Source organism: Dama dama, chromosome 23 (assembly GCF_033118175.1).
Source record: "Dama dama isolate Ldn47 chromosome 23, ASM3311817v1, whole genome shotgun sequence".
Taxonomy (NCBI): Eukaryota; Metazoa; Chordata; class Mammalia; order Artiodactyla; family Cervidae; genus Dama; species Dama dama.
Genome location: NC_083703.1, coordinates 19,105,393 through 19,121,729, shown reverse-complemented (window position 1 = coordinate 19,121,729; position 16,337 = coordinate 19,105,393). Strand labels below are relative to the sequence as shown.

The 16,337-nt window shown below is 39.9% G+C and overlaps 1 protein-coding gene across 11 annotated transcripts in view; it reads right to left on the bottom strand.

The window, feature by feature from the left end:
* The window catches only part of ABI1 (abl interactor 1), a 79,919-nt gene that overhangs the window by 23,320 nt on the left and 40,262 nt on the right, over positions 1-16,337 (bottom strand). For all 11 annotated transcript variants that reach the window (XM_061126108.1, XM_061126109.1, XM_061126112.1 and 8 more), the window contains exon 3: positions 1,156-1,332. In XM_061126108.1, coding sequence (XP_060982091.1) covers positions 1,156-1,332 — 177 coding nt within the window. The remainder of the gene's footprint in view (positions 1-1,155; positions 1,333-16,337) is intronic.

Below are 16,337 nucleotides of genomic sequence, written 5' to 3'. Positions count from 1 at the left end.
CTCATCTGCCTTTCTAAATTTGTATCTTATCATTTTTCAAGTGACGGTAAAAGCAACATTAAGGAAAGCATCCAAAAATGGAATATACCTGGACCCATATTCTTATGGCTAGAAACCGTGCCAGAACTTTGGTATTCTTTAACATTTGTTTAGAATAACACAGCTCATTATTATCTAGATTAAACAATGTCTGGAATCCTACCTTGCCACTACATTTCACACCTGGATTTAGAAATTAAATTTGAATAGCCTCATTATCTTTGAAGAAAAGACATATTAATGTGATAGCATTATAATACACTAAATACTAAAGTAACTTAGAAATATTCTAAATATGACCATGCATCTTCCCTCATATGCTGTTTCAAGTAAAAGAGAAAACCAAAAAATAGCACTCAAGTATAAACTAATCCCAAATGAAAGGGTGAAAGGACAACTTATTTGGGAATAAAAATTTTACTTGAATTCTGCTACTGTGTAATGGTGTAACCTTTAACCTGTTATGGAGCACAGCTTCCTCTGTTAAGTGTGTGTAAATTTACACAAAGATGTTGGGAGTTTTGGAAGGAAATGATCTCTATACCTTACAACTCAAAATGAATTGGTTAGCAACTTAAAAACTTCCACTTCAATGTCCCCCAAGCACGTTTTAGAAATAAAACATCTTAAGGAAATAAAACTAGGCTTTTCATTTCCTTAAGATCTCACTTCATTTCCTTAACATTTACATTTATGGATGAGTCCGTTTACCATCTCCCAGGAATCTAAGGTTGAAAACAACAGAACTCTCTTATTCCACCCTATCTTTAGGCCCTAAGTAGATCATAAACTTCACATACCACAAGAAGGAAAGTCTGTAAGATGCCAACTCCTCTTTGAAATGATTCATCAAGTTCATTCCTCTAATAAAATTGAAACCTTTAAAAACACCATTCTTATGTATTATAAAACTTCAGTGTTTCCATTAATAAAACGGAACAACCCTTAGATCACATGATCCTTTCAAGGCTTGAAAAAAAAGACATATGGAAAATCCTTCACAGTTATGAACCAGGCTCTGTAGCTATTATTATTAACAAATAATTTTAACTGTTTCTACTATGTATTCAAGTTTACTCTGAAACTGTATAGCCTGCAAACATTTAAGACACTTACCTTGACACCATGGCCCACATCATCCAGAACCGTATAGTCAATAGGTTTCCGAATATACCTTACAGGTCGCTCCATGTTCGCAGGCGCTATTATTTTGTGAGTTCTTGATGTATTCTTATTTGTCGTCAAAATACCAATCTCTCTTCGAGCCACTTTCTCTTTATGAATGTCCACAGTCTATAAATTAAATTTAAACAAAGCAAGAAAATGTTGTTTGGCAGAGTAAATAATATATATAATGTCTGCATATTAAGACTGTATCACATGTCTATTTTCCAGTGACTACTACTACATGCTCCCCTTCAAAATTAAGCAAATTAATATCTTTGACGTCAAAACATGGAATCTCTAAAGCTGATTAAAAGCACCAACTAAACTACTGGTTTTGATTCCAAAGTGATTCTGAGGGAAGCGATTTTCTCTCCCAAAGAGCTGGTATGTGTGGAAAGGGAGGACTCCTACTCTGTATTGCTTACACTTTGTTTTGTGGCGACAGACCAGATAAATCAGTAATTGCGACTAGATGAAGTAACTACTATAGTGACACACACACACAATTTATTTGCAATTACTCTAAAGGTGTTCAGAGCAAGATATCCAACTAGGTTGAGAAGGCTTTAATAGGTAAGTACATTTAAAAAAAATAAACAGAAATATTAGAGGCAAATTATGGAAATTATTTAAGGCGAAAAGAACAGCATATTACAGACAAAGGTTTAAGAAGGAAAGAAAAGACCAGGGGTTACGATTTAGCACCAAGGAGCCCACACATCTGCAGCCTACCTAGTACTGGTCTTTATAGCTTTAAAAAAGGTGGGTTTTTGTTTTTCTTATTTAACTGTCAGTATTTTTAAAAAAAACTGGATAGCAGTCAGCACATAAGAAATACTTACACAACCACTCAACAGTTTAAGCTTTGGCCTAATAGTAATGAGTGGGTAGCCATTCCTTTCTCTAAGGGACTTTCCTGACCCAGGGATGGAACTCGGGTCTCCTGCACTGCAGGCAGATTCTTTACCATCTGAGCCACCAGTGAAGTCCCAGTAGTAATGAAAAACCAATAAAAAATTCAAATTGAGCAATATCATCAGGTCTGCATTCTAAAAGATCCCTCTTGCACAGGAGGACAGAGAGAAGACTACTGGGATGAGACGAGTTAGAAAGCAGTGAGAAAACAGAAGCACGTGAAATGAACTGAAAGCGGCTGAAGGTGGGCGTATTGTCAGGAAATAAAGGTTACTGTTAAGTGTATTTCTGCACACCCTCTTGAGAAGAGGTGCTGATTCCCCAGCCTTAGAAGATACAGTGTCTCCTCAAATCACAAAAGGCAGGCTTACTGTTCAGTATAATAAAGATAACGTCAGAAGGCTTACTGCCCATTAGAAAAGAGCTGGTCCCCTAAGCTGGGAGCTCCTTTCGGGGAACACACCTGACTGTACAGGCACCACCTGGCTGTCTGGGACATATTCTATAGAAAGTGGGGCTGGTGTCTGACAGTGTTGACTAAGACCACAATAATGACCTTGGTCTCTAACCTGGAGTCTCATGTCTTCTCCTCACATCTATGGAATTGTGGCTGACTCAACTTGTGAGCGTCTGCGAAGGGTAAAATCTCAAACCCTTCACAATGTTTGAAGCTTTGGTAATGAAGATGGAGTGCTGACAAAGACAAAGCTTTTTAGAGTTGGAATGAAAGGATAGCTAATGAAAATTGAGAGAAATCCATGGGAATTGTGCGTGAACATGATCAAATCGTGTGGTCCCCCATGCAGGATCTGGTCCTCTATCTCACAGCTTAGTAATGAGGCTGAACTGGGGCGTTAGCTTCAGGCCAAGTACCAGGAAGTAGTTTCAAAAGCAGCAGCCTGAATGATGCCCTGGCTACTGCCAGCTACTCACTAAGCTCACCTGATGGACCCTGAAAACAACTAGTAATATTTATCGGCAGAGGGAGGCAAGGGCCCATTAAGGTTCTTTCAGTATATCTATACTGAGCATCAAAGAAGGAAAACTGTAACCACTCTAAGCAGAACCAGGAGAACCTCGAACTCTGGCTAGTTTGCTTGGGAGACTGAGGGGTCGGAGGGGATACATAATGTTTGTTAAAGAAGAAAGGCAACAGCTGGCTATCTTCCTGCTCAGTCCCTCCTGCAGTTTGTCTTCTCAACCTTCTATTCATTCGAGATGAGGCAAAGACCTCGGCATTTTTGACAGTGGGCCCTGTCTGCTGTGAGACAGCTTTGGCCCTTTGGGGAAACTTTCTCCGAAACAATCTCCCAAGGGCACTGATTCGTCCTGCAGGCTCTTCCATCCTAAATTGGGTTTTAAAGGATGATGAAGGTAGTTCACCAGAGAAGGAGAAACTCACCCAAAGATTAAATTCTGGCACCCCTGCCAGCTTCAGGAAACTCCCAGTCCTATGCTGAAATCAAGCAAGAATCAGAGAGCTGGTCTTTTGACAAAGGAGCAGCCAAGAGCCCACATAAGGAGAGCTCCTAAAAACAAGGATGCCACCGTGCAGATCAAGCCCAAGCCAACGAGAGAGTACAAATTCATCGCCCCCGCCAAGAAGTAATATGGCTGTAGCTGCTGAATAAAGGTGTTCCCAACAGAAATGGATGATGTCCATCAGCAATGATGACCTTGCCACAGAAAACAGAATGCAGGCCTTTAGGTGGGCCAGAAATGCTTGCAGCCACAGCACTGCTCAAAACAAATAAATTGACCTTGTTTACGGGAGCAGAGTCACTCTCTCCCAACCTCCCCATATACCCTTAAGAGAAAGATGATTAAGGGTTGGGCCAAGTTCTCCGGGTCCCCAAGGGAAACTGAAGACCAAGCATACCTGGGTGTCTGACATCACTTTGGGGAGGGCAGGACATTTTATAGCTGGCTGATATATACATATTGGAGCCCACGTCCCCATCCTGTGGAGGGAGAGGGTATCTGCTTTCAGCTATGAGGTTTGGGCGTGGTTCACAGTGGGAAACAGAAGCTAATGCGTCCTTCTGGGTGGAGTTCTTGGGACCAACTCGATGGATTACAGTTGTGCTTCCACCAATGAATGTATAATTGGTATCGATATTTTTCATGCTTGCACAGTGAATGCTCTTAAGAGCCAGAGGAGATGATGCCAACTGGGAAGAGTGGCATGTAGAAGAGCACTAGTGGTCCCAGTGCCCATCATCCTTAGGACCCCTCTGAGTACAAGTGTCTGTGCATGGGTGATTTTACGGACTGGAGCCTCTGGCAAGAGGAGCAGCCTCCATTGGAGGTGCCCCTTGGGTTTGGTGTATTCAAGAATGCAGCCAGCCCAGCTCCTATGACATCCCAGCTTTACATGAAAGAGTGGCAGCTACATTTTTAGGGAAAATGTCTCTTCCATACTGCCACCTAAACCAATGCCGTTGATACACAGAGGATCCTCTAAGTGCCTGGGCCTGGTACATTAATAATTCAACTAAGCTGACACCCTGTGGTGTTCTATGGACCGTTGTGCTGTTTTGACCTCAGTGCCAGCTACACAGAATTGAGAAGTGGGTATGGCTGCTATGCTCCGTGGGCGGAGCTCAAGGATGTTCTCACAGATTTGGCCGATATTCCATGATAAACCTTGTTAGATTTGTGCTAATCTGAGGCAGTTACCCACTGGGAATAGCTGTTTGGGTCTGCTACTTGGAAAATGACAGACTGAAATCTTAAACATGGGCCATATAAATTGTGGAGACAAATTGTAGTTGCTGATCAGACCATGTGGGTCATTAACACATGGCCATGGTAAGGGCATACGGTCTGACGAGGCCAGCTGCAGTCCAGCTGCTGATGAAGCCTGCACTGCCCAGGCCGCCATCACTGCCGGCAGATCCATCACCATTCCAGATGCGCCAACACGTGGACCATCACTGAAAAGACGCAGAGTAAAGGATTCTGTTCCTGATGCAGAGGTAACCACTGCATCCCACACTGTGAGTCCAGGAGAAAGACCTATCTGTCTCCTGGTGAGAGACGCCCCATCTCCCACCACTGGCAGACTAGCTACATCTGACCTTTAACCCCACCTTCAGACCATCAGTGGTGCCTCTCCATCAAAGGCACTCTTTCATGTTATGGTATTACAATCCCGATCCAATCTGCTGACTCCAGCCAACCACCTGCCAATTCCTCCAGGTGTCTTTCCAACCGCCACCCCCAATTCCTGTAGCTTTTCATTCAGTCACCCCAAGGGGCAGATGAATGCCACCTGACTGGTGGCATAGGCAAGTAAGACAGATTTGACTGACTACCTTCAGGTAATCCTCCCAAAATAAAAACAAGTACTAGATTCAGTTATTTGTACTGAACTGGGAGCCCTGATGCCTACCGTCTGTGCAGGAGAGGACACTGGAGAAACAGCTGGTCTGTGCTACCTAAGTAGGTCCCACCTGTGCTGCAGGGGGTGGGGGAGGACGGGACACACATTCTTTACAGAAGTACTTACACGGAAGTCAGGCATTAACTTACCTACCTCCAGAAATGTGGTGACTTGTACTTTAAGGGTGGTTCTAAGAGACCCTCAAGCATTTAAGCAAGCACCACCAGTAGATCCTGTACCTGCAGACAGCTATGACCTCTCCAAAGTATAGCTATTCTTGACTAGTAGGAGGGGCTCCCCAGAGGGATAACTGATTTGTTAATTATGTGCAATCTGCTCCAAACTACTTAAGCCTAAAATGGGAGGTATCCAATTAGAAAGGGTGGTTTGAACTGTCCCTGACTTAAGCTGAGGTGAACAATGACATCATACCAGCCCTGGAGCCATTCGGGTCAGGGTCAACTACTCGGGTCAGGCCAGTATTGTTACGGGTGACTGAACCGCCCCAGACTTCCTTCCGCAGACTAGGCCGAGGCTGTGCATTCCAGCATCCTCCTGAAGTACTCACATCAGGTAGCAAGTCAGTGCAGAAACTTGACGAGACAGCCACTTGGCTCTCCAGAGCAGACCCTGAAGGGTTATGGTGTTTGTTCAGCTGGCTGGTCGAGGACCCTGGGGAGCCAAACTGAGGTCAATATTGCAGTTTGGCCTCATTCTGCTACCATGCTGATAGTACGTAAACTGAATTACATGTTTTATGAGATAAACTGAATGGCTCTGGTCCCAGGTTCTGTCAGACAGATTATTCGGGGTGGTCAATCATAGGAAATTGTGCCAGAAGCCAAGAAGGTAGAGAAATGAGGGATGAATATTGTTGGAAGGCAATTACCCTTGGACCCATCACATTTCTATACATCTTGTAGGTAGAGGCACTCTTTGTTCCAGACTATTTTAAGTACATCTACATAGTAAACAGCCAGGAAGGACAGAAATGTCACCCTCAGGAACAACAGGCAGGTTTGCTCACTGTCTCGTGCAAAAAGATGTCATCTCCCGCCAGGATTATGGTCAGGCAGGCTTTCTGCCCATTATGAAAGTCTGGGGAGCTCCTCTCCTGTAAGAGATTATACTACACATCCAGAAGCATCACCCACCCTCCTCACAGTCTATGGAGCTCAGGGTTGGGAAAAGCAGCATGGATGCCAACAACTCTGGCTCCTGCCCCTGTCATGAGTCATCAAGTCTTATGTCTCTGACTGAGAAGTCTGAGTCTTCTACCAACATCCAAGAAACTGTGGAGGGAGCTAACTTGTTAAACTGGAATTAGCTAAATTTGTGTGTGTGTGTGTGTGTGTGTGTGTGCACACATCTGCATGTACCCCTAGATATCTCTTCAACACTTTTCTTTTCTAGCAGGTCCAGCACAAGATTAACCAGTACAAATTTTAACTAAATTTTGCTTGACATGGAATTAAAGTTTTGCTACTTATTACTCCACAGAAGGGAAAATGTTGAGAGTTCATCAAAATATTAAAAAAAGATAGATCACCTCGGTTTGCTCCTAATCCCATAAACGCTCATTCTTTGTCTCCTTTACAAGGTCACCTGACAGATAAGCTGCCTCCAGGTTTAGTCATAGGTTCTTCCCCTTTACAACCTGCCCCTGACAAATTCATCCACATTCAGGTCTAAATTACTACTACACATCCATAAGCTCTTCTCCATTTTAGACCTCTCTTCTGCACTACAGAATCATAAGAACACCTGTGATGTTCCTCTTGGATATTTCAATGGTACCTCAAAATGCATGTGCCCAAAATATACAAAATATAGAGAGTTGACTTAACCCCACTTCCTCCTTCAGTTCTCTATCAAGTTAAACAGTTCAGACATCTACAACTCACTTCATATCCAGTATCATTAAATCTTATCACATTTTCCTTTAAGCAACAGAAATTTCTTTCCTTCTGTTTCCAACACTTCAATTTAGTCAATCTACTATCATCTCTCACCCTAGCTACTGCATCTGTCTTCTAACAGGTCCGTTTGCAGCCAATCTAGCCTCTTTCCAACTGTTCTCCATAGTATAACCACAGTGATCTTCACCAAAAAAACTAAACTTGCAGACAAAATGAAAAAACCTGAAACTATCTGCTTAGTCCTACTTAAAAGAACATCCCATACAGTTTCCAGTCTTCATGGGGAAAAAAAAATTCAAAATGGCTCAAATATCACGGTGTCCACAAATCCCTTTAAAATCATCTCTTTTTTTAAATCCTTATTTCCCTCAAACACTGTAGAACTATTCAGGACACTATTTCCAATTATCTGAAAAATTTTTCTGAGTTTACTCCCTTACCAGTCTCCTAACTGAGAATCAGGAAAGTCCACATCATTACCTGATCAGCGGCATACAACCCTCCAAATGGCAGGATGAGTGAATACGGCAGCAGCAGAAGGGGAACAGGCCTGAAACATCTGTATGTCAGCATGATTATGTTCACCAAGCCAAAGTTAGCTTTCCCAGGGAAACTGGTTCCCTCTCACACTTGAATTTCCTTACTTTCACACTTTATATTTAGATGTCAAAAGAAGCAGCCTGATATAAAGAAAATTAATTTTCAATTCTAATAAACATAAAATTCAAGAGTCTCCCAAGTTGAGAGGGACTACCAGGTTGCAGCACCTTTACAGCAACCTCTGGCCCCATGAAGCTCAGGTGAAACCACTACAATAAACCAGATTTATTATAAAGCCAAAGTAAATAAGACAGCGGGGTTCTTAGATAGAGTAAATAAATGGACCAATTCAACAGAAGACAGAGCTCAGAAACAAACTCATGATCATAAGGAAGCTTGTTACCTTACAGTGACTGCACAGGGCCAAAGAATGCATTACTTAAATAGGGCAACTAGTTTGCCAGATAGAAAGAAGCACAGAAAATGGACCCCTACCTCACACTCACTAGAAGGAAAAGCCAATTCCAGATTAATTAAATATAAATGCAAATAAGTGGCAAATTTATATTTGAACTATTACATTAGTGAGAATGAACTACTATGAATGAAATATATGAATTACAGATAAATGAAATTACAGATAAATGAATGTAGAAACATAATGCTGAATTTAAAAAAGCAAGTTATATACAGAGTTTTGATTTTGAATACATATAGGCTGAATCTATTTTTATAAAACTCAAACCCAAACAAAACTAAACAAAAACTATTTAAGGATACACATACATGTGATAAACTTTAAAAGGGCAAGAAAATAACAACACTCCTTGGGAGTAGACCGAAGCACACAGTAGAACTGACCATTTTCTAGTAAACTTTGGTGGTAGAATCACGTTTATTGTTTAACATGTTTATTGTTATAAATTTTATGTTACATCACATTTATTCTTTTGAATGTTATTAAATATAACTTTTTGAAGTATTTAATTGCACAAAAAGCACAAACAAAGCAGGGAGGAAAAAAATGACTAATATTCCTGGAGCACCATCGTAAGACTCCATAAAAGAAACCTCACTTTAGCCAGCTGTATTTGGCAGGCCAAACAGAAGAAAGCAGACTGTGGGGGACGGGGGTGGAGGTGGAGGTGAACACGATTACAAGCAAAAGGAACAAAACAAAAAAAGGCCAAGGGGCATGAAAACACAACATCTGCCTAGAGATAAGAGACAATTTAAAAGAGCATGAATAAAAATAGGTTGAACTGTACTCATATTAAGGAGTTACTAAAGAAAGACTAAAAAATTGGAAAACCAAATTTGATGGTTTCTTTTTAAAGGGTCGAGTGAGCCCTTAATAATATGGGAAGGGGAAGTAAATAGGAATAGGTAAAATAACTTGTGTAGAAAGCAAAGTTTCAAAGAAAAGAACATGCACAGTATTCCAGGAGTGATTCTATCTAGAAAGAAAAAGTTTTTTTAAAATGAATGTTGAAATAAAAAAGAAAAATTTCACAAGTAGACAAGATTTTTTAAATTGCCCTTTTTTCAGGTTTAACTATTTTAAATTATGAAATGCTTCAAACTTATATGATGATAAAACAAACATCCATATACACACCACTCGGATTAAATACAGATTATCATTTTGTCTTGTTCCCTTTTAAGACATGATTATTTAAAGTCATTGTACAGAAATACATTGTTTTAACTATACTCCCCCTTACCACTTTAGGAAGTTCCAAGGTGGTAAAGGGGGTAGGGGGTAAAGTTGGGAAGGAAGGAAGAAAAGCATATGCTCCTTTTAAATATATTCTCCAGAAAAAAAATCCTTTTTAATTATCGAAAGACAGGCGGGGAAGAATATGACACAGCAAAACTACTTAATATTTCACATATTTTCTACACTATCATATTGGAAGGGCTACCGTCCCCATAAATGCCAGTGCCCATACAGGGAGGCATTATAGGTTTCAAGCAAAGAAACTTGTATGTAAGTAAAATCACAATAAATGCTCATTGAAAGAGTAACTACAGAATGAAAACCAAAACACTTTTGCCCTGAATAGAAAGAGGAGGAGTATGAAAGGAGTAGAAAAAGTGTAAAAGAGGCCTGAGACAAGCCACACACAGAAAGCCTTCAGCTAAGAAAGAGACAATCTTTGTCTGTTACAGCTTCTTTTGGAGCAGACTTTGGAAATGGCCCTCTGCCCAAAATTCTGTGTTACAGGCCTTTGTTCAATAAGCCTGAAACAAGGTCCCAATCAACTGTGAAGTTAACTTGATTCAGAATGACCTATATATACACACACTATAAAAAAGATCTATTTAGAAAAGATGAGCTACAAAATAAGACTCTGGTGGAAAAACACAATATAATAAAACACTCAGAATTATTCCAAAATATTTTATCCTGGGAAAGACTGAATCTGTCATTAACACCCTGGCCTACACCCAATTTTTCAGTACAACCCAAGGACATTTTTCTGTCCGCTTACCTCCTGCTTAAGAATATAATGCACACTTTATAACACTCTACATGGCAATTATGTGTCCACCTCAAAAATATATATTTTTTGTTATGTGCTGGATTTAATCATTTTATCCGAACCAGGATTTAAAGTAAATATGAACTTTTAAGAGGACATTAGGGGGGAAGGGGAGCCTCAAGAGGGGAGGTGATATACATATAATTATGGCTGATTTGTGTTGTATGGCAGAAACTGACACAACACTGTAAAAAAATTTTCTCCCCCCAAAAAATTGAAAAAAAAAAAAAAAAAAAGAACATTAGGTCACAGTTCATCTTCTACACATCAGGTCATGAACTTGTACTTATTCCCAACTACTACTCCTTGTTGTTGTTCAGTTCAATTGCTCAGTCGTGTCTGACTCTTTGTGACTCCATGAATTGCAGCACGCCAGGTCTCTCTGTCCATCACCAACTCCCGGAGTTCACCCAAACCTGTGTCCATCAAGTCGGTGATGCCCTCCAACCATCTCATCCTGTTGCACCCTTCTCCTCCTGCCCTCAATCTTCCCCAGCATCAGGGTCTCTTCAAATGAGTCAGCTCTTCGCATCAGGTGGCCAAAGTACTGGAGGAGTTTCAGTTTCAACATGAGTCCTACCAATGAACACCCAGGGCTGATCTCCGTTAGGATGGACTGGTTGGATCTCCTTGCTCTCCAAGGGACTCTCAAGAGTCTTCTCCAACACCACAGTTCAAAAGCATCAATTCTTCAGCGCTCAGCTTTCTTTATAGTCTAACTCTCACATCCACACATGACCACTGGAAAAACCATAGCCTTGACTAGACGGACCTTTGTTGACAGAGTAATGTCTCTGCTTTTCAATATGCTGTCTAGGTTGGTCATAACTTTCCTTCCAAGGAGTAAGTGTCTTTTAATTTCATGGCTGCAATCACTATCTGCAGTGATTTTGGAGCCCAGAAAAATGTCTTAATATTTCCGGAGTGTCCCTATCCTCTCAAAAAGATAATACATTAAAAATTCTGTAGAAATGTCGGGTGTTGTAATATAATGGCTTCAAGAGCACAGACTCAAGAACCAAACTGCATAGATCTAAAAGTAAACTCTACCATTTACTAGTTGTGTAGACTGGAGCAATTACTTAACTATTCCATGCCCTCAGTTTTCTTATCAAACAGACAATTTAAAAACAAATAATTTTATCAATTTCACACAGTTAATATGAAGGTTTAAATGAGCTAATATGGATAAAGGATTTTCAACAGTGCCTATCATCTGGAAAAAACTAATGTTAGCTTTTATTGTTATTATTCTTTGTTCCCCAATCCATACTCAAGTGTTTAACTGAGTTTATCAGATGGTGTTAAACCAGTTAAAGTTTACAGCCAATACCAAATACAACTCTTACAAGCAATCTTAGAAATTAAAAATTGTTACTGAGTTCATTTAAGACATTCCAGCTATATTAAACATAAAATAAGGAGTGCAAATCGAACCAGTGTGATCACAAGGGTTAAACCCAACACTTCAAAGGGATTTGGCGTGTACTTAATAATAACCCCTTCCGAGCCTCATTTCTTTCATATTCATCACAGGAATATTTTTGATCCTGTAATTCTTACAAGAAAGGACATCATTTGGGGATATTCATAAAGAAAGAATAATTCTTTAAGGTACAAGTTGGTAGATTAAAAGAACTGATTACACTGGTTTTATATATTTATACACACACACGCGTCATGCTGCTGTGCTATTTAGGTGCTCAGTTGTGTCCGCCTCTTTGAGATTCCATGGACTACAGCCTGCCAGGCTCCTCTGTCCATGGATCTTCACGGGACTTCCCAGGCGAGAACACCAGAGTGGGCTGCCGGCTCCTTCTCTGGGGGTCTTCCTGCCCCAGAGACTGAACCTGCGCCTCCTGCACCGGCAGGTGTGTGCCACCGGCCACACATACACGTTTTTTTTTCTTCTCCAGAATGATAAAGGGATATAAGAGGAGAAAATCAGTGGACAAGAACGTCCAACAAATCATTAAATATCAGAAAGCAAATGGAGGCAACGTTAACTAACTGAGCAGAACAACAGGAGAAGCTAAAACCCCAAACACCCACAGATGGCAAGGCAATTTATTCTAAAAGAAAAAAAATGACCCCTGAGAGGCTGAGAATTCGGAAGCAACAGGTTCTTTAGACTACAAAAGTGAGGGAAAAAAATCAAAATCACAATGAGATACTACTTGATATTCACTAGGATGGCTATTAAAAAAAAAAATAGATAAAACAGAGCTGAGCATGTGGAGAAACCAAAACCGGGACACACTGCCAGCAGGAATGTAAAACGGTGCATCCACTTTGGATGACAGTCGGCAGTCCCGCAAAGGGTTAAACACAGAGTTACCACAGGACCCAGCAATTCCTCTCATAGGTATATAACCAACGCAACTGAAAACGTATGTCCACATAGAAACTGGTACACAGATGTTCATAGCAGTGCTATTCGTAATACCCCCAACTGGAAAAAATACAAATACTCATTAACTAATAAATGGATACATTTGATATATCCACAAAATAGAATACTATATGGAAGTAAAAAGGAATAAGCACTGGCCCATGCTCCAATATGGATGAGCTTTGAAAACATCACGCTAAGTGAAAGCAGACATCACAAACGACCACTTACTACATGATACCATTTATATGAAATACCCAGAACAGGCAAATCTACAGGGATAAAAAGTAAACGGCCAGTTGCTGAGGGCTAGGTGGAAAGAGAAGGCAGGGACTGAGGAGTGAGAGCTAAGGAGGATGGAGGTTTCTCTCGACGTAATGACAATATTCTAAAATTTCTGTGGCGATGCATGTGCAAGTCCATGAATATAACAAAAGCCACTGAACTATACACTTTTAAGTTGGTAAACTGTATGGTATGTGAATTCTATCTCAATACAACTGTTTTTCTTTTAAAAGTGAGGAACAAAAGAAAGGTTACAACAGACAATGCAGAAATACAAAGGATTATAAGAGACTATTATGAATAACTATATGGCAATAAAATGGATAATCTGGAAGAAATGAACATATTCTTAGAAAAGTTCAATCTTCCAAGACTGAACCAGGAAGAAATAGAAATTATGAACAACCCAATTACAAGCACTGAAATTGAAGCTGTGATAAAAAATCTCCCAAAAAACAAAAGCCCAGGACCAGATGGCTTCACAGAATTCTACCAAACATTTAGAGAAGAGCTAATGCCTATCCTTCTAAAATGCTTTCAAAAAATTGCAGAGGAAGGAACACTTCCAAACTCATTCTATGAGGCCACCATCACCCTGATACCAAAACCAGACAAAGACAACACCCACAAAAAAGAAAACTACAGGCCAGTATCATTGATGAACACAGATACAAAAATCCTCAACAAAATTTTAGCAAACAGAATCCAACAGCACATCAAAAAGCTCATATACCATGAACAAGTTGGGTTTATTCCAGGAATACAAGGACTCTTCAGCATACACAAATCAATGTGATACACCATATCAACAAATTAAAAGATAAAAATGACATGATCATCCCAATAGATACAGAAAAAACCTTTGACAAAATTCAGCACCCATTTATGATGAAAACTCTTCAAAAAATGGGCATAGAAGGAACCTACCTTCAATATAGTAAACACCATATATGATAAGCCTACAGCAAACATTATTCTCAATAGTGAAAAACTGAAAGCATTCCCTCTAAGATCAAGAACAAGACAAGGGTGTCCACTTTCACCACTATTACTCAACATAGTTCTGGAAGTCCTAGCTACACCAATCGGAAGAAAAAGATATACAAGGAATCCAGACCAGAAAAGTAAAGCTGTCACTGTTTACAGATGACATGATACTGGACACAGAAAACCTTAAAGGTAGTATCAGAAAATTACTAGAGCTAAACAGTGAATTTAGCAAAGTTGCAGGATACAAAATCAATACACAGAAATCACTTGCATTTCCATGTACCAACAATGAAAAATCAGAGAGAAATTAAGGAACCAATTCCATTCACACTTCAACAAAAAGAATTAAATATCTAGGAATAAACTCACCTAAGAAGACAAAAGAACTGTACACAGAAAATTATAAGGCACTAATGAAAAAATCAAAGATGACATAAACAAATGGAGAGATATTCCATTGTATCTCATTGTTCATTGTAGCACTATTTACAATAGCTAGAACATGGAAGCAACGTAGATGGCCATCAACAGATGAATGGATAAAGAAGTTGTGGACATACACACAATGGAATATTACTCAGCCATAAAAAGGAAGGCCTTTGAGTCAGTTCTAATTAGGTGGATGAACCTAGAACCTATTATGCAGAGTGAAGTAAGTCAGAAAGAGAAAGATAAATATCGTATTCTAACACATATATATGGAATCTAGAAAAATGGTACAGAAGAATTTATGTGCAGGGCAGCAGTGGAGAAAGAGGCATAGAGAATAGACCTATGGACGTGGGGAGAGGGGAGGAGAGGGTGAGACGTAGGGAAACAGCAACACGGAAACTTACATCACCATGTGTACAATAGACAGCCAGCGGGAATTTGCTGTGTGGCTCAGGAAACTCACACAGGGGCTCTGTGTCAACCTGGGGGGTGGGATGGGAGGGAGACGGGAGGGGGGTTCAAGAGGGAGGGGAGATGTATACCTATGGCTGATTCAGGTTGGGGTTGGACAGAAAACAAATTCTGTAAAGCAATTATCCTTCAATAAAAAAATAAATTAAAAAAAATAAAATAAATTTTTTAAAAAAGTGAGGAACAGAGCTAAAAGCTGGAGAATTAACTGTCTATTAGATTTGGGTAAGGCCTGTTCACCCCACCAAGTGACAGTCTCCGTCACACATTTATAGTTTCTACTTAAGCATTTTAGTTCCTCATCCTTAAACAGAAGACTAGAACCACCAGATCATCTGAGACAACACAGCATGGCAGGGTGAGGGAAGACCTCAAACAGAACAGAAACTAAAAAAAAGAACCCCCCCCCCCCAAATTTTGCATAGATTAGAGGAATCCTTTTCTGAAAAGGATTTACATTACATGAGATATATATGTATGCATTATATGAAGCGTAAAAGATAATTCATTGACAAAAATCCAACTTGTGAAAAAGAAACAAACATTCTGAAAAATTATGAGGAACAGTAACTGATACACTGGAATTTATTTTTGAGATGTCTTCCAAAGGTAAAGAAACAAGATAGGAGAACAGCACTAAAATATTAATTTAAAAGGTCTAATATCTGAATCTAGAAAAGTGGGAATATATGAATCTATGAATATTCCCAGAATATATGGGAAAACAATAACACATAGCACCCCAAAATACCGCAGCATATCCCCCAAATGCCAGCATAATATACTTTCAAAAGACCAAGTTATAGCCCTGTGAAATTTCAAAATATCACAGCTAACAAGAATAAATATTCCAAAGTTTTCAGAGAGAAAAAGGCAAGTTACATACAAAGAATCAGATACATCAGACATCTCAGTGACAATCCTGGAAGCTAGGAGAAATGGACTAGACTGCCTTTCAAAGTATGGAGGGAAAATAATTTTCATTCTAAAACCAAAGCGGTCCAGCATAGTGATAACAAAGCAGATTCTAAAGCCAGACTTCCTGGTTCAAATAATGCCATTTAATAGATGTATGATTCTGAACAAGTCAAATAACCTCTTTGAGTATCAGTTTCTTCATCTGTGAAGTGGAGTTGTTGTGAGGGTGAATTAACTCACAGGTGTTCACATGTGTAAAACATCTGATACACAGTAGTGTCTTAGTCGCTCAGTCGTGTCCAACTCTTTGCAACTCCATGGACTGTGGCTCACCAGGC